Source organism: Apostichopus japonicus, chromosome 8 (assembly GCF_037975245.1).
Source record: "Apostichopus japonicus isolate 1M-3 chromosome 8, ASM3797524v1, whole genome shotgun sequence".
NCBI classification, from domain to species: domain Eukaryota; kingdom Metazoa; phylum Echinodermata; class Holothuroidea; order Aspidochirotida; family Stichopodidae; genus Apostichopus; species Apostichopus japonicus.
Window position 1 is genome coordinate 2,370,464 of NC_092568.1, and position 24,871 is coordinate 2,395,334.

Consider the following 24,871-nt stretch of genomic DNA (forward strand, 5'->3'; position numbering starts at 1 on the left):
AAAGAGAAGATCGTGTGTCTTAATTGTGTCCTATAATTAACTGCTATAAGGTGATTGGGACTTGTCCGTTATCAGTGAATCACTAATTATTAGCTGGAATTAGTTAATCTTGGACCAATATCTCCTTGGAAACGAACTGTAAATGGATTAACCAGACCAAAGGCTAGCATATATACTGTTGGTCGAGATTCCGTATACAGGAACGCCTATTTGTATATTTACGTTACTTATCTGTGTTAATGGTCGTGTAGAGTGCTGTAATGGCTTAAAAACTTCACAACTGCTGTACTTCAACATATTATGTGAATATCGAATTTGTCGCGAATCGAAAGAGTAACTGCAACTGATCGAGAGATTGAATTTTTGTGTAGAAGCAGTCAACATTTGAGAAGAGGCGCGTGTTCTTATTTAATCTGGATGACAAAACCTCAACAATTCAACTACCAGTGATATAAGTTTTCTTCCAGTTCCACATAGCCATCATGAAATTGATAACGTGCTTATTCGCTGCTTTGTTGGCAATATGTACTCTCCAGTCAGTTCAAGGTAATACTTGTCTTGAAAATGTTCATGAACGCTTTTTTTTTAAATTCTTTGGGGAAGATATTTCTTTTTGTCCTACAAGTTCGGATATAGTTTATCATGAAAACAAACTAAACGTTCATATTAAATTCAGACTTTAACTTAACTATCACATTAATGTAGTAATTAGGCTTCCAAAATGATACGATGGACCGAGGTTGGGGGGGGGGGGGTTCAGGTTGGTTGGTTCAAGAAACTTCGGAGCTTGGGAATGTCCCCAGACAAACTTTATTTTGTAGGTGCTCAACAGGCGAATTTATCCCGCAAGTTTTGCACTTTTAGAACGTTTTAAGTAAGGCTGTTAGGCTGTTTCATGTTTATTATTCAATTGTTATGAAATATATGCACCTCCAAAATACTTCAAGGATACATGCAACTATAGAAATATCGATTATCTGCCACTCCGTTTGCTACTCCAACTGCACGCATTTGAAATAAAATTCTGTCCCGATCCATACGATATAATTATATATATATATATATATATATATATATATATATATATATATATATATATATATATATGTGTGTGTGTGTGTGTGTGTGTGGGTGTGTGTGTGGGCGTGTGTGTGTGTGTGTTGTGTTGGTGTGTTGTTCTTTATTTATTTACTATATATCTGTCATACCACTTGCTACACATCTTCTTTACTATTTGCAGCATATTCAAATTTGTATAAATATTAAGTTTCCTATTTGTAAGCTATACCAAATTACAATCAAATTATTTCCTGCAGCTCAAATTCAATGCGGAGCTGACTTTGATGCTAAGCTATCAGTATGGGTTGGTAAGTATGATATTTGCATTATAGCCTACATGCAAAATGTTAATTTTCTGGAATGTATTATCAAAGCTTTCGATCTACTTATAATTACCAAGATATTAAAATGAAACTCTTACATCAATTGACAAACTAGCTTATCAGTTGATGATCTTACTGTTTCTGTCAATAAATGTGGTTATTCTGTTTGTTGATCCAGTTTTATTCAATAATTGCACGTTATGGTTTGCCATGAGGACATAAGTAGTATGGGAATGGGTCCATTTTGATAAAATGTTACCCTTAACTTTGGACAGTGTCGAGTCATTATTGGTCAGGTCTATACAAAGACAATATTTTCGACAGAAGCCAATGTAGATTGACAGGTTCGTTGTTTTCTCTTCGCAATGATAAATCTCTTTAAAAGTGGATGGAGCAGTGAGATTAATTTTTTGATTTGTTTGAATAAAACTAAAAATATCAATTGAATCAATATAAAGTAGAAGATAAGTGTAGAAGCGTGACTACGGAATCCTGGAAGGGACATTACATTGAAGACACACACATAGTTAATGGTTAAAAGTCGAAAATATATAGCCTTGCTTACTTATTGTTTGTTTTGGAAACGTCTAAAATCTGAAAAACCCCGTAGGTATTACATTAATGTTAATGACACGAAAGTTTCAGATTTAAACTTGAATCGTTTGCTTTGTATATAAAACTTAAAGAAAGAAGCAAAAAATAATAATAATTATGCTGCCACCATTTGGCCGAAGGCCTTTAAGTGTGAGTTTTAGTTTAACTGTGCACACAGGTAGAAATTTGTTAAGAAAGTTGCTATGTACCGTACAACGATTCTTCATGCATGGTAAGGGGGTGTTGTTATACAAATATACTGTTTCGGCATAGGTGAAGGGGGTGGTTGAGGACTAAATTATTGAGACAAACGTCATGAAAACCGATGGTTGTAACACAAGTAAATCTTTATTCATAGATCAAATTTCCCGATCTCTGCATAGTTTGATGAGATACTATGCAATACCTCTCTTACAGACGATGCCCCTGATTGTAATGCTGACTCGTCCTACTGCGTTCAAGCTGGTCTCGACTACGTGTGCGAAGAAAATTTTGATACCGGGAATCCAAATGATACCTGCCAAACCGGGGTAAGAGTACGATGTTCTTTTCCCGATATACCGACTCCACTGGTTGATACACCGGCAACCATGATGAAGGTTATTTCCTACAACATATGGGAAACGCGGTACCTGTACAACCAAAATGGGCAACGAGAACGGACCTGCAGAATCTTACCGGAACTGATAAAGATGAGACCGGAAGTTGACGTCATCGTATTCAACGAAGTATTCATGGGTGGATGCTTTGCTTCAGGTTCCGCTAACAATCAGATGACACTTCGCGATATCTTGACTAAGTATGGATTCACCGAATTCACCAGGACTGTCGGTCTTGTTCCTACGCCAACACAACCAGAGAGTGGGGGCGTTTTCATCGCGTCTAAGTGGACAATTTCACGAGAGAGGTCGCGAGTGTTCGAAGCCACAGAGAGGACTACTCCTGACAGTCTCATACAAAAAGGTGTCGTATATGCTCGTATCGACAAAACCGTTAACTTGGAAACTAGACGATATCACATCTTCGGTACCGAAATGCAATCAACTGACCGACGAAACAGTAGCTTGGTTAGGATCGTACAGGCACGAGATATTTACGATTTTCAACAAAGTCAGAACATTCCCGCTTCAGAGTCAATCATCTACGCAGGTGATCTCAATGCTGACAGACTTGACGATACGGACCACGTGGATGAGATTGTGGGGGAGCTACAGGCGTCATTACCAGAGATTGTAGGGACCATTTCCGCTACATACGATGAAGATAATAACGACGTATTTGGAGAGCGAGCAGACAATGGTGCATTCTGGTATGATTATGCGTTATACAGTAACGAACACTTACAGCCTACCCGTACAGCTTTGCGGGTACTGCGACCCCGATCGCCTCCTTTCACGGTCTGTATGAGTGCGGTATCTCCCAATCCAGCTTATCCAGAATCTAATCTCTGTGTCACCGATCGAACCATTAGTGACCTTTCCAACCACTATGCGGTAATGGGTACGTTCGATTTTGGGGATGGGGAGTGGTCGACAAGGGTACCAACCACGCCCACTATCGCACCAACAACACCAACCGAACAGAAGGAGGTCACAACAAAAGCCGTAGAACAGACAGAATCTACAACAAAGGGAGAAGCAGGACGCAATATGCAATATTCATGCATAATAATTATGATGACATTGGTGTCATGCCTTTTTGTGAAATATTAGGAGGAGGGTGGGGGGGGGGTCATCCCTGCAGTACGATTTGTAACAGGAATTCTGCAATGGAATGCATTTATTTTACATTTATGGAATTCTTCAACGTCGAAATGAAACAAAGTGTAACGCTTTGGCCACATTTGTCAGTAGGAAAATTAATATCCAAAGTTTGTCTAAAAATGTTCTTTCTCACAACAATGACAGACATGAAAAAAATTATACTAAAGCGAAAATAAGGTCTATGAAACCTTTATACTATAATATATTTTCAAAAGGTGTCTTCTTAAATTCATTGCGGTTAACGAGGATAAATATTCCAATGAAATAACTGCTTATATGTCAAGCAAAACGTCGAAAATAAAAGATACCGAATAGATAAATAAGTCGCGATCGTTTCATGTTTCCATCTGCGCATGTGCATGCAATACTCCCTGATCGTGTGGCGAGTATACACATATGGAACTTCGGGAGAGGAGATTTTTCCCCCATTTATTTGTTTGTTTTCTGACCCTTTTCGTGAGTGATTATGCATTTGCTTTTTATATCAAATTGCATATCAGCTTGAATAAGTGACTTCTATTTTTAATTTACTTACCCTCATATTTCCTGATGTAGGAAGGATTTTAGCAGTAACAGTGATAGTCTCTCGGATATAATTTCACTTGTGCAGTTATTAAAATAATGAAATGACTGAGGTTAGAGGCGGGCTTGGTTCAGCTTTTTGACGTAGGGAGGGGTGCATGAGGAGGTCACTCTATCAGGCGCGGCGGAACGGAAAAATTATTGGGGGGGGGGGGGGGCTAATGTGTGGAGACTATCTAAGCGGAGCACCACCATCAGTTGGCGCGGAGCGTACCAGAAAATTTTGGGTTATTTCAAACCCCCAGATGGCCGGAAACGGCACTTCCCGTGTGTTTTATGCTGCGAATACCTAGCCCTAAAATATGGGTCTCAAGTCTGCAATTTCTCAGATTGCACGTAAAAGTCTGTAAAAACATTGTAATTTGTATATTCGATGGTGTTTTAAGAGAGTAGCTATTATACTCGTAGTGTACTCGCAAAGACGTTTTTGAGTGTAGTAAGGGCAGTGGCGGAGCTAGGGGTATTGGTCGGGGGGGGCAAGAATGGTCTGTAGGGGCGCTTTCGACACTATCCAAGCGGAGCGCCACCACAGGTTGGCGCGGAGCGTACAGAAAAATTTTGAGTAAAGATACTCCCTAGATTGCAGGAAATGACCCTTTCCGGGCCTTGCTAATTTGCAGATAAACGGAGAATAAATAGGTGTCGTCGCCATTTTGTCGGAAATTACACCAACAGAATATGACAAATGTCAATAGGTATATGAGAGCGCAATAAAATAGTCAATAATAGAGAATAAGTAAAAAGTATATTGAAAAGCTGAAAAGGGCGCCAGCAGTCCATTTGAGTCTGTCGGGGCGGGGGGCATCCGCCCCCTGGCTGTATATATGGACGCTCCGCCACTAAGTAAGGGGATGTTGGAGAACTGGCTGAAATGAGGCAAGTCATTGGCCTAAGACGAAGTTGTGTTACGCTTACTGGTACTCACACTCACTGCTTCCACTTTTCACGGGGCGTGAAGACGCGGTTGGGGTGACAATGTGGTCTATAGCCAGGGGACGGGCCGAGGGTCCCCCAGCAATTACTAAAATTATTACACCTATATAGTATACGTGTGCATCGGACAGATCGACAAGTATGCATTGAAAAATGGGCAGATGCACGTTTCGGAGCCTTGGTAAATATTGGGGGGGCTTATCATGCATTTGCCCCCTCAACTTTTTCATTGGGGGGCTGAGCCCCCCCAAGCCCCCCGGTTCCGCCGCCACTGCACTCTATGAGACATGCGCACCCCTACGGAGGATGTATGCCCGATTGCGGGCTCAACAGTATGACTGAGTTAAAACGGCCGAGAGCCTTGAATACAGGAACTATGATGAATATGACGAGTGAAGCAAAAATGAGATGAAATAGTAATAAATGTTACAATTCTGCCAGTTTCCTCCTCTTACTTATTTGTAACTCTACATAAGTTAAACAGTCCTTAAAAGAATCACACTTAGTTTAGTTGCAATATCATTTAAAAAGATCTAATATAATATTCAAACTTCATATATGTTATATGTTAATACAATCCTTTTCCATGAACACAATAAATTTAAACTTTATTCCCAGTCCCTGCACTGGATAAAATTATACTTTTATCTTCTCTCTCCACCTCTCTCTCTCTCTTTGTCATATTAATTCTTGTTAAGAAGTTATCTCGCCTCAACGGGCGGAACCAAAACGGGAACCAAAATTAAAGATGATTTAGATATGAATAATGGTATAAGCCTTGCTTATATCGTCGAGCTTCAGAGCTTTGTGTTCCCAGAGACGTATAGATAACGTTTTTTAGCGAAAAATAACTTCTGCCTTATCTTCTCTTTTTCCCAGCCTGACTCTCTAATTATTAATTTAAGCTCATTAATCACGATAACAAGTGGATGTCATTTTACAACGGAAGTAAAGCTTCTCAGGGTGAAATTATGAAAGAGGGTCCATAGTTAAAATTGAAGATAATTTAAATATGATCAATGGTAATCCTTGCTTATATCGTCGAGCTTCAGTACTTTGTGTTACAACCAGGCCTTGCAAAACGGCGCGGTGGGGTGGCGGTGGGGGGGGGGGGGTAGTCGGCGTCGGGGTGAATATGGAAAAACAGGAAGACGTAAAAAGGTGGGTCCGGTGGCATACTTGTCCTCGGGGTCCAACCTGACCCTCGATATATGGCAGCTGTTAGAGACGTTATTTTTTGAAATAATATATAAATCGTCTATAATGAAAATACAAATCACGTCTCAGATTTGAATTAATAATAACGCGTGGCAAATACATGGAGAAAAGGACAGAAAGAATTTGCTCTAAATATTCTTTAAAGCTGGCTTGGGGTGGGGTGGGGTCGGGGTGGTGTGGGGAGGGGAGTGGGAGTCTGGCTTTGGGCGAGTTCGGCTCATTATTTTGACTACAGTCAAGTAAAAAAAAACAGTTGAAAAAGTATTGTACTTCCATTTGAAATTTTTGTATGTGGTTGAAACAAACATAAAGTAAATCCACGATGATTTTGTTGTTGTTAAGATGCGAATATATTTGTTAAATACTTGCTGATGAACACAGTATTTGTTGAACCATTTTCAGGAGTCAATCTTATAGTGTGATCAATTGTAATATATATAAGACGTCGAGCAATACTCGGTAAGATTCATAAAATTGGTAAAAAATAAAAACAACTCAGTTTCCCAATACCTACTCACCCTAAGAAACTTTCCCGCCCCGCCCCCCCCCCCCCGACCGCAAATGATTTAGAACCCATCGACTTTTCTCTCAATATAATGATGCATGCATTGTTTATGTATGTTTACAGTGCATATATATATATATATATATATATATATATATATATGTCACTCTCAATAGACTCTCAAGGTGCAACTGGCAGAAAAGTGAGCTATTAATAAACTGTGTATTCAAACAAGGGTTCATACTAAACGAGACCTGGCTTTCAGATTAAATGAATCACCAAGAAGAAATTTTTTATAACCTCTATTCGTAACTTTTGTTATTCCTTCTCTCAAACGGTTTATCTTTAACGCATCTGTTAATTAGAAACAAAGTCCAGAGAAGGTATCTAGAAAGACGGGTTAATTGATTGTGTTGGTATATAGTACCATAACCTCCTGTAATGTTGATAGGTCGAAATGGGACAATTCTGTCAATGGATTGGATGGGTCGCTTTCTGCTTGATACTAAGGATTGTACAAGCAGGTAAGTTTCTTTTAACCTGAACTGATTTCTGCGCTTCATTATAGGAGGATTTTTGTAAATGAAAATAAACAAACCATGTCAAATAGATTTCAACAAAGTACGACCATACAGACTAGATGTTAAAACTTACATACGCGTTATGTTAAACTTTGTTTTTAACTAACATAAACTTACATAGGCGTTGTGTAGGTTATATATATTTGAAAACAAACTTTTAACTTTATTGGAAGACTAGTTATCTCAATTGTTATCGTTGATACATAACCTGAAATATATACCAACACATGTACAAAGAAATTTTGTGCCCAAAATGCCTCCCGTTGTGCAGGAAATAAACAATAATAAGAGTATTGTATTACGCAGCAGACGAACTTTTAAGAGAAAGATTGAGAAGGGTCGCTTCGCTTCCTTCAACCCGAAAAGAGGGCTATAACGATATTTCCTGCTTTTAGTTAAATTTTATTTTTGGGGTACTCATAGGGGGGAGTGATCGCTACCATTACCCCCCCCCCCCTCCCCCTGGCTACGTCCCTGATTGAAGAAGTAGCATTTGTTTTATTTCGAAATTATTGTATCAGTTGACATTAAGTCATCGACAATTGCATGTATTTTTAATTTCTTTATCCTCCAGTACAAACTTTTCAAACATCCAAATTTGTTTTTTTCTTTTGTTTCTTTTGTCTTAACGTTGACTCTAAAAAGAGAATTAACACCAAAGCCTCCTGATATCTTGCCTTGTCATATAACTAATAGAATCAAATGCATTGTGTTAGTCTACGAATAAAACACAGAGATCGATTGGATATTCGTTTGATTTCTCTATCAGTTGAAAAACTGCATGAAAGTGCTCCACAGTTGAGAAACCGGGCTCAAAATCCTGTTCGTTCCTGGGGCTAGGTTTCATCTCTATAGTCTGCTCTGTATAACAAATTGATGAATACCTTGTATATATGGGATAGGTAAATGTCTGTTTTATCATGATCTTTCTTATGGAGAAGAATGATTTTAGCCTCTTTCTTAAATTGTTGGTGCCTTTCTATAAATTGATGGTGCCTTCCATAAATTGTCGGTGCACATCCATAAATTATGGATATATAAAACAGTCCAGAGATACACAAAATGTCCAAATGAACACCGCTAGAGGTACCACGCACACTGTCGTATATATGCATACCTCGCACTTGACCAGGTTTCCAGTTGATTCAGGAACACTGACAAGTATATATGGTTGTGATATGCATATGTATTGTGTGCACTTGTTGAGCAGTGTTGAGTGCTGGCATTCACATGCCTGCATGTATGTATATAGTTCGCTACAAGTCACATATACAATATATAGTTTTAATAACAAATAGTAACGTCCACTACCACAATTCATTTTTTTTCTGTATTTCTTGAAGGCGTTTTATCCAACATTTACTGTTGGTAACTTAGCTAGCTATATCTAGCTACTCGTGTAACCTTTTAAATGATAGAAAACGTACATCAAAGGTTAATAAGCTAATTCGTGTTTACTTTGTCATAAAAAAAGTGATGAGATAACAGAGTCTTTATTGTTATAGGGAAGTAAGATTCTGTTAATACATTAAATGATACGTACATGCACCCTTCATATACACTAAATTGTTATTCTACTACACGGCCATTGTCAGTGGATACGGTACACGCATTCAAATCACTAACATTTATCGGTAACATTTTGCCCAATTAAACGGTTTTTCGGATGATCTGTGGTGATGATTTTTTGCAATTTTTTTTGTATGTTGTGTCAGTCAAATTTGTTATCATGACATAACTTTAATTTTGTTGGGCCCAAAATGTGTTCAGAATTTTATATTCACCGTCCTGTGGTGATTCAAGCCAATTCCCATGTATAGGTGTATTTTGAGGCATATCAAGAATATAACATAAATCTGTAATTAGGATTAAATACCAGGATGTGCTAATAACTACCGGTCTTTTGAACTTCATGCACATATACTGTACATATATATATATATCTTCCTTTGGTTGGGGGGGGGGGGGATTTGTAAACATATCATAACTTCTTTTAGAAAACCGCATGAAATATTTGTTTGTTCTTAAAAGTGGTAGGTTCACAATTACGATTCACGTATAGTAATACTCAAAAGTGCCCCTTTTTGTAAGTTAGAAGTTGCCCTATGATGATCACAATAGACACCTTTTCCATCTTTATAAGTAAAAACCAGCCTTTTTGATATTTATAAAAGCAAGATAAAAGTCGTTATGAAAAAGCGAATCGTTGTTGCAAAATAAAAAGGAATTTAAATTGGTCCCTTTGAAATTTGTCAAATCCTTTGAACTTTTGGTACGAAATGCACAGATAATCCAATTCTCTGGAACATTTTAAGGTAAATTTGGGGGTTGCACCCTCTAATCAAAGTCATATCCGGACCACTGCACCTCCACCTAACTGGTTCTTTAGATTTAACCCTCTTCCTCCTCCCTGAAAAGACGTATAAAGTTGATGCAAACATTTAAGGACATTCCCAAAACGTTACAGCAAACTGTCGGCCAGTTGAGGGGACTGACAGTGCGAAGAAGGGAAACACACAGAGGTTTAATATGGCTATAAATAGATAAAACTATGACGTCATTTCTGCATCCTATGTTGTGTTACATAGAATGACATTTTGTGCGTAAATCATAGTTCTTTTTGACGGATTTCTTTTTTCATTTCCCCAGTTCCGTCTCCCTCTTTCTCCCCTTCAATTCTCTCCTCTTCTGACGGGTCGTCCTTCTCTGGTTGAGAATTACTGGTCAGTTTAGAACTCTTGAGGATTGTTAAGGTCACAGCTGACGTCAAGACTAATAGCATTCCTACTGCACTTAACCAATTAGGTAATGTTTTAAATATGAACCACTGAAGGAACAAAGATATGCAAATTGTTGTTAACGAGACCAATGAAACGTTCAAAGCTTTTTCTAATCTACTTGCTTCTGCGAGGAACAGTTGAGCACCCATCACTAAAGGACTGAATGCAAGTAGTAATAATCTTTGGGGTAAACATGGCGGCAACGTCCAAGTGTTCCAAATAGTCGTCAGAAGGGCATCAATGATAAGTCCAAACACAGCATAGTATGCGATCGGGGTTGCAATGTCTACACCGATGCCGCCGAGCCTCCGTAACATAACTATAGAAAATGCTGAAGTGAAGGCTTCTCCGAGGGCAAAAATTACGCCAATAAAATTATCATCACCGGTTGAAGTAGTGATATTAAATAAAAATGACGGCTGAGCTATTAATACGACTCCTGTTATCGCTACGAGTGACATTAAACCTTCCTTTATTAGTAAGCGCTCTCTTAGAACCACCCAACCTAGGATGGCGGCAAAGACTGGCATTGTGTTTGTAACAGCGCTGACATTCCCTATGGACATAAAGTTGCACGCAATCGTTCTAAAGAGTGCATTCAATGCACCAGAGAAACCTCTCAGTACTAAAAGTCTCCAGTGAGCCCGGCTATCCTTCATAAAAGCGTTATTATTTATGACAAGAGGCGTAACAGTAAGAGTTAAGGCACATTGTCTGATACATGCAATTTCCATGGGGTGGAGGCTATTGGATAATATTTTAGTACAGACATCTGACGAACACCATGACAAAGCAACAAGAAATGCATAGAACAATCCCCTTCTCCCATATAAAACATTCATGAAAGTATTGTTGCGCCTTTCCAATGATTTTCGTATCTTGATAGAACCAGTCTCTGTGTCATATGTTACTTCCTTTATGACCTCCATTTCGGCGTAGTTACTGGATGCCGCCGATAGTGCAAGTAAGTATCAGCTGCTTTAGAACCAACCGTATGTATATATATATACACATTAAACGATTATTTATTTCATCCTTGGGCAAACAAGATGATGTCCAAACCTGTGAATCAAGTAAAAAGAAAACTAGTGTCATATATTTAAAAGTCAATGCATGAATAAAATCAAGTCATGTTGTGTAAACTTGGCGCTTCTTTGATCTTATTCCAAATAGATAGATATATAGATTCTCGCTGTTGAAAACTTCCAAATAGCAAGTTTTAATACTATTACATCTCCATAAAACAAAATGTTACTTTCAGTAACATGTCTTCCAGTGAAGTCAAAGCGATCACCCGTGTTACTTGATAGCAGGCCTCGACAAATACGGTCGCCAACTCGCCAATGGCGACTAGAAAAAAATGCATTACGTGCTCGACATTTTGGGCGAGTGGCTCATTCGCTCACTTACTTTATACGATAGGCTAACTATTAACTTGTGAGCCAATCAATAAGAAAGGCCTATTGCGTAATGTTACACATCACAGTAGTTTTATCAAGTGCACTGTTGCAAGTAGTTCCTAACAAACAGCTCTGTTCACCAGCTCAAAACTAATTTGATACTAATCGCTCAAACTAACTGACGCACGATAGGTGTATAACCAAAATGGAAAACAACAAACTCGAATAAATGTGTAACGATAACTCAAACAGGGCAACCTTGTGTGTACGATCGGTACAAATGAAAACAGTGTTGTCAGTAGGTTAACCGCAATCGCGCGAAAAGGCACCTGACATGTCAATAAGTAAAACAATGTATCCCAATTCACAAGTCAGTAATAGGAGGAATAGCTTCGGCTTTTGTCGACAAACTTTCAGTTCTGTCACGAAATTGTTATAATGGCCAGCAAGAAAAGACGAAACGTTGAATTCATCGGGTGGGGGTTTTTAAGAACCTGGGAGGATGGCTGATCATTGAAATACTTGCTGCTAAATGATCAGAACAACCCAGATGGCTTCAAGAAATAAACAAATGAAAATAAAAAAGAGTGGGCTCAACTCAAGTCAGTGGCAGAAATATTTCATTTCATTTCATTTCATTACTTATTTCTGGTTCCTCTACTTCCATCTCACATATATATTATTTCAATACTCTATATTTACTGTTAACTGTATTTGATACCATATATATTTATCCTATACTGTTCAAAATGTAAAATAATGGAATGTAGCAATAAAATTCAATTCAAATTCAATTCAATTTGGTCCCCTATCCCAGCTTGTTATCCAGGAAGGCTGCAACTATCCTCTGTTGTCTGAATTATTTAAAGTAATGGTGGTTCTGCCAGTGATTTCTGCAGCTTGTGAAAGGGGATTCTCAACCGTCAATAGAATCAAAACTTCCCACAGAACACTTCTCTTGCCCCAGACTCTAAAGGATTTAACGCAAATTTGTAAGAATGGCCCGTCCATAACAGATTTCAACCCTACCACATCAATTGACAAGAAGTAATTTTCCAGCAAAGGGCGACGTCACACCGACGGATATCGACCCCCAAACACAACATCAAAACGCAAATCACCACCAACGAGCGACTCATCAGATGAAGAACTAGTTTGCCAATCCCCCCCCCCCTCCCCGCCCTGGATCTTCAAACCTTTCAACTTCATTCTTTCATTCTACACCATCATTTATTCATTTTCCCAAAGATACCTTAGCAGAAACAGAATGTGTGCCCCCCCCCCCCCCAAAAAAAAAGCCCGCGTATTTTCACAAAAGTTTTTCAAGCACAATGTAACTGCTATCTGAGCTTTGTGGTTTCTTCCTTCATCAGCAACAGTAAATGTATATATTCCTATATAAGGAAGTTTATTGCAGTAAACTTGAAGCAAGTCCAAATCGCATTTTGGTTCAACGACCAATGTCAATGGGAGATAACTGTGTGAAATCTCTTACTATTTTGTACGTAGGCCTACATTAATTTATGTACGGATAAAGCGATCACCCGTGTTCCTAAGTTGATAGTGAAATATCCAAATGAATCTTTGAAGCAAAAAAGTTGTCGCCAGTAGCCTGGTGGAAACGAACAATATAGTGAACTTGCGCAATATGTCATTGTTTTAACCGCCTCATATTATAGCTATACGTGCTTGCCCGTTCTTTTCGTGAAAAACACCTTTACACTTTCGTTTCGACATCCTGAATTTGCTCGGGGTCATGATTACTGGGACACACTAGGAGAAAACGTAGTAAATATCGTTCAGTTTTAACGGATATGATCAACAAGCTATCCTATTAATTCTTTCCGGTAACATAACATAAGTAGAACAGAACAATAGCTTATAACATGCAGATATTTTGGGGATCGAAATTGAAACTTAAATTAATCACGTAAAAGTTTTCAATAAAATGTGAAAATGTAGTCAGCTTTTTTTATATTTTGGTTAAGGGTTACTACAGAGACACCCCTGCTTCCTGTAAAGTTTTACAAAGATGCAAAACGTGTGGTCATCCTTGCCATACTACAACATCAATCTCTTGCAATAATAACACATGTAGTTCCCACTGTACTACACCCATGAATACAAATCGGAGCCAGTACAGTCCCAGGGCAACAGCAATTCTATGATCAATGAACATTAAAATTCACTTCTACCGTTAGTTACAAAATTTTTATTTCATTAAATCCACCATGCTTCATGTATGTGAAACAGAGCTGTTTATAAAGATAGAGTTCGACCCTCGAGCAATTTGAAACCATATTAGTTCATTTGTGCTCTTTACCGATAGCATTTTTGCACGTAATCATATATGACTCAAAAATAACAGGGAAGAAATGCTTAATGGTGAGTAAATGCCAAACTGTATTTGCTGTTTTATCGAAAGAATATCAAAAGGTGACGTTTGATGATTTCCAGAGACGGTCCCTGGATTTCGCGTTCTGCCCCGGGATTGAAAGCGTCCCAGAAAATGTCCCTGTACTTTATGTACTTTCATGATAAGCGCTGATTGTTAAGTACAAATATCTGGTTTACTCTTCAAGGCCCACAGAATAAAGCAATCCAGATCGTTGAATACTTTGATAGCCGGTTATTGAAATGAAAAGTATCATGTGATATTTAGTGGTGAATAATTAAAATATTAAGACTTCCAGTTACCTTCAAATTTTGGCAATGGCTTGTTATCATAAAAACAGTATTTGTGCATCACATGTTCCAAGCTTGGGCATTTGACCATCACTTCCTTTTAACTGTACAGAATAAGTAGCTATACTATTCCTTGATTTCATCATATACAGAAGAGTGAGGTGACGGGTTCAACAGCAAAATCATGTCTCTGAATTTTCTTGCAAAATATTACCATATCTTATAGGCACACGTAAATCCAATTGAAGCCTGGAACTGAACTATTCATTCTCATATACCACTGAATAGATTCTCTTACACAGTCCCAGGAAGTACGAATGAGTGATATTGCCAAGTATTTCCTTCCGGATTTGGTTCTTCCATGGCGGAATGTGTGGACAAAATAACTCCTTTCCAAACACCATTAACCTCTAAAATTCACTTTAAAACTAACAGTTCTAAGATTGGTAGGGATTTAGTAAAGTGCCCTTTGCAATCGATCCCGGAAAAGACACATTGAAATCATTACACACTATTACACAGCCCTTCCCGCCAAGCATTTAACCAACTATCAATCATGTACGTGTGAAGCTGAAAAATATTAACTGTAAAGGCTTCATCATGCTTCAGATAAGTTCACATATAGACACACAATGCCAGTCTGCTTTTAAGTTTATGTATTGGAAAAAGACAGTGACATCTTTATAAATCATTATTGTATTTGGTTACACATATGGTTTAGCATTCATCATAGAAATTAAACCACCTTTGTTTCATCTTCAAGTAAGTTCTGTTTCAGCATTTCAAAATGATTTCAATATTATTGCTATAACCCGAAGCAAAGAAGCTGTGTTTTCTATATATAACATGCCCCACTACAGCAATTGAAATACAGTATAGCAATCACGAATGTTCAGTTTCCAGATTATCATGAAAGCAAAAAGAAAGCTGCCATCCTGCAGGTATTTGGTAGTTCGCCTCCACAAATTATTGCAAGGAAGTTCAGTCTGAAAGGAAGAGAGATATAACATGAAGTAATGTCAAGCAAATCAGGAGAAGAATTGCACAGCATGGCAATGAGGAAGATGGTGAACACAATAAGATAAAAAAGAATCTTGATTACAGAAGTCTACACGGTCTTCATTGTTCTTATAATGTACAGTATATTCCCATATTTTCATTTCTAACATAGTTCACTAGATGAAGAAACAAAACGATATAATAGATATGAACATTCTAGCAGTGGCATACACAAAATCGTTAAGTTAAGAACAGTAACATAACTTCAGTCTGTCTTGTTATTTAAATTTGAAGTGTAAGTTTGTAGTAGTATATTATGCATCGTTCGCACTCTTTTGCGATAGGTAAAACGTGGTGGGTATAAGTATGGTAGGTAAATCGAAAGAGTAATTACCGCCCCCATTATGGTCAGTTATCGACTTTGATAATATGTCTTTAATATATAGTGTAGAAGTATATATATATAGGTATTTATATACTTATAATAGTATACTAGGTATTTTACAGAGCATTTAGCCGGATGTACTAGACTATAAAAAATAAAAATAAAAGATCATGAAAATCGCTACTTTAGTCTAAAAAGGTAATTCAGAAAAGAAGAGACAAATATAATGACAAAAAGGAACGAATGACAACTGAGGGTAAGGCTAATACCAACAATCAACTATAGTAATAGATAGGCACGTGATTTATACTTAAGCGACATTTAAAGGAATGGATAGTTTCAGCTTCTTTCATATAGGTACCGAGACAAAAATTTGTAAAGCAACGACAACATATTTCAGAAGGTTTAAAATCTGAACGAAGAGCATCGCGTGATTAACGTAATGAGTATTATAGTTATTACACAAAAGGATATTCACATATATTGAAACTTTCATTTAACGACTTTAAATTAGGTCATATAGAAATATTATATTACATATTTTTTAAGATGATTTGGGATGCTTGCTTAGAAAGTTTCACGGTGCATATTGAATCTACAGAAATATTGACATGCTAAAAGAATATTTCACCAGTATTAACTGTTGAGTTATCAAATATTTTGTAACATTAATTGTGATCTGATTGTATTATTATTGCGCTAAGGTAAGCAAGTTTTTGTAAGTTACACGTTGGTCAAATATTATACGAGCTGAGACTTGTATAGAATAGTTGATATCATGATTGTAACTTTCCATGTTTGGAAAGGGTTGAGCAAGATGTTGGGTATTGATTTGAAATGGTGTTTACTGGGCACATAATTTTGTGTCTTGAATATGATGTATTATTTTAGTTTTGCAAAGTCGAGTAAAGGGATTCACTCAGAGGTGTATTGAGAGTTGATGTTGAGAATAACGGGGTGTTTAATTGTGTTGGTTTTTGCTGTTTATTTAATTAATTTATTTCTCAACATGTACTTGCAATATGTTTGACCCCCCCCCCTTTCCACACACACACACATACACACACACACAAATTAACTAACTCCAAAATTCAAACATGCCCCAACACATAAAATCAGTTAAACGTTAATACATTTCTGCTTTCGATGATAATCGTAACCTTAACTAGCTGCAGGCGCATGATTGTGGTTATGTAGGCGTGCGTGTCTGAGTATATTTGTGACGCCTTGCTTGTAAACTCGATATCTCGAGAAGGGAAGCTTGGTACGGAGAGCCAAACGTTCCATAAATGTCGAAAAAGAAAGTGAAGTGTCCAAGTTAATATATATATGTCCAAATCGATATCAACATGTTACAATTCGATATCAGCATGTTACAATTCCATATGAACATGTCGAAATAAAATACAATATGCCATTGCGTCTATCAACATGTCAAATTCAACATTAGCATGTCGAAAACTTGTAACAGCATACCATTACTACATTGGTCATGTCAACATGCTATATTTACGTCGTGCTATAATTTTGGCACTTCGGCGCGCGCCAACGTTTCGTATATGTCGAGATTTATTTCAGTATGTCCAAAACTTGTGTCAGCATGGTGAGCGAAGAGTGGTGAAGTATTGCCATGACAACGTTGCACATGGTTCGTGTCGTTTACACGGTACTATGGTTGAATATACTGTAGCGGAAAGCTACGACTTTTCCTTAGTGAGATACGTTTCGTTCCCTCAGGGGTTACATCTGTTGCGCTCCGTGGAGGTAACGAGAGATGTTTATCCGGAACAGGAACAGGAACTGATTACGTAATTTTGCTATATCGATGTATTCCCGTGACTGGCATAGGCAGGCACGGCGGTGGGTGTGTGAGTCGATCCCATTGGTCGCAACTCACCGTAGTTATATACAGGTAGTCCATGATTGGTCTAAGCCTTTTTTTTACAGTTTATGTACGGACGTGTGTATACGGGGGTTCAAGGGCGTAGGAACCGGGGGGCAGCCCACCAGTGAAAAATATGGGGCGGGCGGAAGTATCGTTCCGCCCCCCCCCCCCCCCGCTCCGCAAGTCAGAAAACCCCTTTTTCATTTCCAAATGAGAAAAAAATCTCATTTGAAGCACCAAATTGCATCTAAGGCCAGGTGAAAATGCAAAATTCTTTACAAAATGGAGTGGGTGTTGAAGTGTGCTATATTGCACCAAATTGCATCTGAGGCCACCTGGAAATGCAAAAAAATTCCAAAGGGGAGGGGGACACCCCCTCCCCTTAGACCCCTCTCCCAGGCCGGCCATCAGTCTTCAGCCCCCCACTCAAAAGTACCTTCCTACGCCACTGCGGGGGGTATTTTAATGAAGGGTTCTTTCGTAAATGAGTGAGTCAGAGAGTCGGTCGAGTGCAAGACGAGGAACTTTCCTTCCGGCGGCTCGTGGTAAAGCCTTTGATATTTGCCTAAGTCCAAACAAATGTGTTTAGGCATTTTGGAGTGCCCGACATCTGCGCTGCCCGAGTCCAGCGGATTGCCCGACACCTGCGCTGCCCGAGTCCAGCGGATTGCCCGACACCTGCCCTGCCCGAGTCCAGCGGATTGCCCGACACCTGCCCTGCCCGAGTCAAGCGGAATGCCCGAAGCCTGTGCTGCCCGACACCGGTGGATTGCCGACGTTTAGATTGCCCGACCCTTGCGCAGCCCCAGTGTTATGCCTGCGTATCCTTGGGTTGTGCCCGACCCCAGTACGTTATATTGGGCAAATGTTAATATTGTGTATTATACGCTGTAGATGTAGAACGAGATGAGAAATTATATACTTTTATTAAACATACAACTCTGGTGTCTGCCTCCTGATTTAGAGTTAATCTGTACCCGTCCCCCATCTACCTCCCCTACCCTCCTCCAGTTGGTTGCGAGACAGGTTTTTCACTACCAGACGTTGGCGGCGTTACAATACGTTTTAAACTGCTGCAGTAGGTGGAAAATATACCATTGAGAATATCTTCAAGCCCTTATTCGTATTAGTCGCGCCAAAGCTTTGTCCAAACAAAGCAGTTCATTTAATGTAATCATTCATAATGAATGTTTTGCAAGAAACTTTTTCTTCCATACAGCGTTTGGTTGGAGAAATAAACCAATGCGTCAGAGAAAACCAGCTTTCGATAGCACCACGCCTCCGAACTCGTCTAGAGGCAACGTTTGACAGTAACAGTAACATGGTAATAAATTGAAAGTTTGTAAGAATATTCTTGGGGAAATTTCACTAGGCCCCTTTCTCCCTTTGATCCAGTCCGTGCTCTGTCTTTGGGATTTACTTCAACTAAGTTCTACTTGTATTTAGCCTATGCTAAGTTAGGCAATGCCTAGACTAAGGCTAAAGTTAGGGTATACATACTCTTATTTCTAACGTTGCCTCTAGACGAGTTCGGAGGCGTGGTGCTATCCCCATAGTACCGTGTGAACGACACGAACCATGTGCAACGTTGTCATGGCAATACTTCACTACTCTTCGCTCACCATGCTGACACAAGTTTTGGACATACTGAAATAAATCTCGACATATACGAAACGTTGGCGCGCGCCGAAGTGCCAAAATTATAGCACGACGTAAATATAGCATGTTGACATGACCAATGTAGTAATGGCATGCTGTTACAAGTTTTCGACATGCTGATGTTGAATTTGACATGTTGATAGACGCAATGGCATATTGTATTTTGTTTCGAGATGTTCATATGGAATTGTAACATGCTGATATCGAATTGTAACATGTTGATATCGATTTGGACATATATATATTAACTTGGACACTTCACTTTCTTTTTCGACATCTATGGAACGTTTGGCTCTCCGTAGCTTGGACCAATCTCATATTTGGTGAGTGGGTGTACCACATTGAGTAAAAGAGCCTTATTGTTTTTTGTGGAGGTCAAAGGGTCACCAGGGGTCACCAGGGGTTGAGTTCTGAAACGTCGGTTGTTCAACGTAGAACAACATACAGTGTGACAAAGGTTAGGTCTGTAGGCAGTTCGTTCAAATAGTGTGTTTAGATCAGGGACAGTGTGTTGAACGTTTATTGTCCAGCTAAAATCATTTAAGGTGATAGTTTTGTTGCTCAGTTTGTGATCAAGGGGATATATAATGTACTGCATTATGTCGATAAGGAGCAATCTATATACACTCCTCAGGATAAGTCAGCAACACACTAAAGCATTGGTACCACCTAAAAGAGCTCGGTGGTACACCGGTCATAGCAAACATACACCATGACAATATACGTGTATACGATGGCCAATTAGGGCCAAAGTGAAGAAAAAAATTGTCAAGTAAAAAAAAAATTACGAAAAAAATAATGCAGAAAAAGAAATAAATAGCGGAGAAAAAAAGTATAATATTTTTTCGACAAAGTGAAAAAAATAATGGAAAAAACAAATTGTGAAACTAAAGTATTAATCAATTTTAACAGATTAATTTATCTGTCAGAACAGATTACTCATATACAGATGGGATGACATTGTACGGAAATTTTGACCGTGCCATATTACAGCTGAATGTCAGTAGTTCGATTGCAAGCAAATTATTTTTTGAGTCGGCTTTACACCTCAAGTAAAGAGTTTGGAACGCTAAAACCGACAAAATTGCATTACAAAATTATGTCAACCTTATATGTTACTAAAAATTTCCGTCACATAATGACGTAGAACTGGATAACTAGAACTACTAGCTACGCATACTTAACTGTTACGTAGTTTGGGGTAATAAGTTCAGGACAATGTTATTCGATGCTTTTCTTCTTTTATTATCGGACTCCACAAAATGCCACTGCTTCTTTTCACAATCTCAAAACATCATGCCTTCATAACAACCTCTGCTACCTTGCAACACTATCACCGCGATCCTCCCACACAACCTCGGCTTCTCCCTTTCCTTGTCTCTAGTTATACCTTCGCTCCATAACCTCACCAAAGCCACAGCCCAACTGCCCTAAAACCCTCTCCTCATCTCTAGCTCTATCCTTTAATCCTATTTGCAAGAATTTACATGTCTAAGTAATCCCAGCTTTGTAATCCCCTTTAGCTATCCCTGGGATATATGCAGCCTTCTTCTCCTTACTTGCAGACTTCATAACAACTAGCTATGCATACTTAACACCTAACGATTTTCTCAGTTCAGTTAGCCACACATTTCGAGTGCATCCAACGATATCCAGGTAACTGCGAACACGTTCGTAATTTGTCCAAGATAAAATGGCCACATCCACAATGACTGAATATTTCCGTCGATTCACAGAAAGTCTTTCCAGAATTCGTTTCCGATGTATATATCTTATTATTTTCCGGTGTTTTGCTGCCAAAGTAATGCAGGATTTTTTTCTGGCTAAACCCTAAATCAAAGTAGAGACTATGAGTTTATCCATATCCATCTCGGTAACGTAGATGTTTCATGCATTGTATCACCATAACAACTCCCTGGTATCACGTAGGCCCGCCTACGTTTATTCACGTCCTTGTGCAAGGGCGTAGGAACCGGGGGGCTGGGGCGCCAGCCCCCCCCCCCAGTGAAAAAATATGGAGGGGCGGAAGTATCATTCCGCCCCCCCCCCCCCCGCTTCGCAAGTCAGAAAGCCCCTTTTTCATTTCCAAATGAGAAAAAAATCTCATTTGGAGCACCAAATTGCATCTAAGGCCAGGTGAAAATGCAAAATTATATACAAAATGGAGTGGGTGGGTTGAAGTGTGCCATATTGCACCAAATTGCATCTGAGGCACCTGGAAATGCAAAAAATTCCAAAGGGGAGGGGGACACCCCCTCCCCTTAGACCCCTCCCCCAGACCGGCCATCAGTCTTCAGCCCCCCCCCCACTCAAAAGTACCTTCCTACGCCACTGTCCTTATGAACCACGTACGTACGTACATAACACTAGTAGTATCAGCTGCTGATTAGAACCAACCGTATAAATATGTAGAGAGACATCAAACAATCATGCCGTTGTACAAACAACATACGTCCATACCTGTGAATCATGTATTAAACAACCATTGTATGAGAAAATTATCTAGTTTCTATATTAGTTACGTCAGTTACACAGAACAAAGATATGGTGTTATGATCAAGGAGGAGATACATCATTACTTGTCATCTTTACGCGGATATGCATGTTCATTTTAACATTTGTCAAATTATTTAATGGTAAATTAGTTTGTTTCATCTGTCATTGTTGCTTGGGGGCAAGCTGGGGTCGGAGCGATAATCCTATACTTGTTCAAGGGGCTCTATAGTCCCTGCTACTATCTTCCCCGCTGGTTACGCCGCTGGCTATTAAGTTTAGCCGAATTGAGGCGGATGAATGACACTTTTAGAAAAGGAAAGAAATAATAAGTCCAACATCAAACTAAAATGTCGGCTGTGGCAACAGATCGAATTCTATGAAATTCGTCTGGTTGGAAAAAAAAATATTACTTTTATGTTATTGTATCACGATGCACATATTCCTTGGAAGTTAATTGTACACATCCTGTGTCAAAGGTCATGATGATCAAAGATATGTGCAAATATGCACCTGCCCCAAGATATTTGCAAAACTTAAAGCGATGTGTATCAACTTATATTGATCTCATGATTCAATGGATATCTTGCAAGCCTAACTGCAATATTTGTGTGGTTGCTTTTCATAAAGCAACATATATAACTTCACACCAACTTCACCTCAGTAACTCTTATACAATGATCGGTTCGAGATCTCTTACGTCCAGATGTTATTAGCAATAATTTGCCACCTTAGTTATTGTAGCATCAGTATATACATAGAGAGATTTCAGCCTCCCGTACCCCCTCCCACTCCCCTTCCCTCCCCTCCCCTCCCCTCACTCTTTCATACACTATATATGGATAGGCTTTATATAGGAACCGCCCCTTAGTTATTTGTAGCATCAGTTTATATAGAGAGAGAGATTTCAGCCTCCCCCTCCCTTCCCTCCTCCCCTCGCTCCATCATACAACTTGAAAGCGTCTTATATTTAGAATAGAATTTCCCAAATTACAATAAAAAACAAACTAATAATCTCCTTTTTGAATAATGGATAACTAACACATATATGAAGCACGGTGTTTGGTATAATCGGATTGTTTTGCTGGTTTTGAGAACTATATACACGATTGGATCTGTTTACTCTCTGTGGTATCTATCTACACGATTGGATCCCCTCCTCCCCTCGCTCCATCATACAACTTGAGAGCGTCTAATATTTAGAATAGAATTTCCCAAATGACAATAAAAAACAAACTAATAATCTCCTTTTTGAATAATGGATAACAAACAAAGATATGAAGCACGGTGTTTGGTGTAATCGGATTGTTTTGCTGGTTTTGAGAACTATACGATTGGATCTGTTTACTGTACTCTCTGTTGTATCTATCTACACGATTGGATCCCCCTCCTCCCCTCGCTCTTTCATACAATTTGAGAGCATCTAATATTTAGAATATAATTTCCCAAATGACAATAAAAAACAAACTAATCTCCCTTTTGAATAATGGATAACAAACACAGATATGAAGCACGGTGTTTGGTGTAATCGGATTGTTTTGAGAACTATATACACGATTGTATCTGTTTACTCTCTGTTGTATCTATATAAACGATTGGATCAGTTTACTCATCAGTATAACATATCAGCAACTATTGCGTACAAATATGATTATATTGACCTTATAACTATAAAATACTTGGTTTGCGTCGTAGCAGCTAATAGGGCAAGACAGCTCCCTAACACCCTCCCTCTCCGGATCCCAAGGCTTTCCTATACCTTCTCAGTCCCACCAATAAATAAATAGATATGATGAAAGATGAAAAGAAAGCATCTGCTAACAGGAATATCAACATTTCCTACAGAAATATCCTTTCTTGCATTGTCTGCTTCATCTTTACAACGATATACGAACACAAGATCGTTTAGAACACACAATTTAAAAACGTTTTCAGCATTCTAACATTTTACTCTTAGTTAAAAGGATACTGTAACTAGTACTGTCTCTTGAGCTTAAACTGGTCATTTCTGCCAATAACAACAATTCTCTCCCAATCTCATTTGCATATATCAGTTACTGGAATGGGTTGAGAATTGTTTAACTTTCATCATATTGTTTCTATAATACCATATATCTTTCATACTGTTTTGCATGAATTTTTTCTTTTACATTTGCAGAGAACCAATGTGGGCCGGATTATGATATCAAACTATCTGTATGGGTTGGTGAGTAATTTGTGGTTTATCATTCATCAAACATTGTGAAGGCAGACGTACTATTTTCTCAATTGTTTATTTTAATTTGGCGATAGAGATTTGATATCAAGTCAAAACTTGAGATCAACGTTATTCGTATTGTATCGAAATATGCATATATAAGGAAAACAAATAATCCCTCTTGCTCAAAATGGAATATTTTATTTAATCACTGATAGCGTATGCGGGTATACGTAGGCCTAAGTATAAGTAGAGCTTAAAGCTCACCTCAATGCTTGTAAATAACATTGCTGGAGTGTCATTAAACCGTAGGGAAATATGAAAGTGTTAAAATATGACAAAACAGTCAATAACATATTAATATAATATATTTACTCTTCTATACCTAGATTTTCGATACCAAAGTATATCAGAATTTCCTACAGATATTATCAAAACACATGAATAAGGGTAAAATTTTATGACCAGCACCTAATTCCCCTCTTTTACCACCTCTGCCTATCCCAAGCCACCCCTCCCCCCCCCCCCTCCCGCAGACAAAACACACGCACCTCCGCCATGGCAATTGGAATATCAAATCGATAATATATAATGAAGATTGGCTAAATGAAACTTTAAAAAAAAGAGAAAAATAAGAGACTTACCATTAAAACCGTGTCTTGCTTTCGTCGAAGTATAGCATCATAGAATGTTTACAATTTGTATACATAGCATATGTGTAGGCATATGCAGCAAAACATTTCAAAAGAGCGGGCTCGGCTGTCACACGCTGTCACACGCTGTCACACGCTGTGAAGAATGTACACAAAGTCATTCAAGATCAACATTTA

General features: G+C 38.6%; 2 protein-coding genes and 1 long non-coding RNA gene across 4 annotated transcripts in view; 2 read left to right on the plus strand and 1 right to left on the minus strand.

Moving 5' to 3' along the window:
• LOC139970374 (sphingomyelinase C-like) lies at positions 1 to 9,535 on the plus strand. The gene is made up of 3 exons (XM_071976008.1): positions 1 to 546; positions 1,317 to 1,367; positions 2,394 to 9,535. Exons 1-3 carry the CDS (start codon positions 483 to 485, stop codon positions 3,686 to 3,688), a joined length of 1,410 nt encoding a protein of 469 aa, XP_071832109.1. The 5' UTR covers positions 1 to 482; the 3' UTR covers positions 3,689 to 9,535.
• The window catches only part of LOC139970375 (sphingomyelinase C-like), a 26,322-nt gene continuing 8,859 nt past the window's right edge, over positions 7,409 to 24,871 (plus strand). Inside the window, exons 1-2 of the mRNA XM_071976009.1 lie at positions 7,409 to 7,501; positions 24,003 to 24,050. Coding sequence (XP_071832110.1) covers positions 7,435 to 7,501; positions 24,003 to 24,050 — 115 coding nt within the window. The 5' untranslated portion in view covers positions 7,409 to 7,434. The remainder of the gene's footprint in view (positions 7,502 to 24,002; positions 24,051 to 24,871) is intronic.
• The window catches only part of LOC139970376 (uncharacterized), a 32,432-nt gene continuing 16,554 nt past the window's right edge, over positions 8,994 to 24,871 (minus strand). For both annotated transcript variants that reach the window (XR_011794132.1, XR_011794133.1), the window contains 2 exons: positions 24,686 to 24,830; positions 8,994 to 11,400 (listed from right to left, as the gene is read on the minus strand). This is a non-coding gene — a long non-coding RNA (uncharacterized lncRNA). The remainder of the gene's footprint in view (positions 11,401 to 24,685; positions 24,831 to 24,871) is intronic.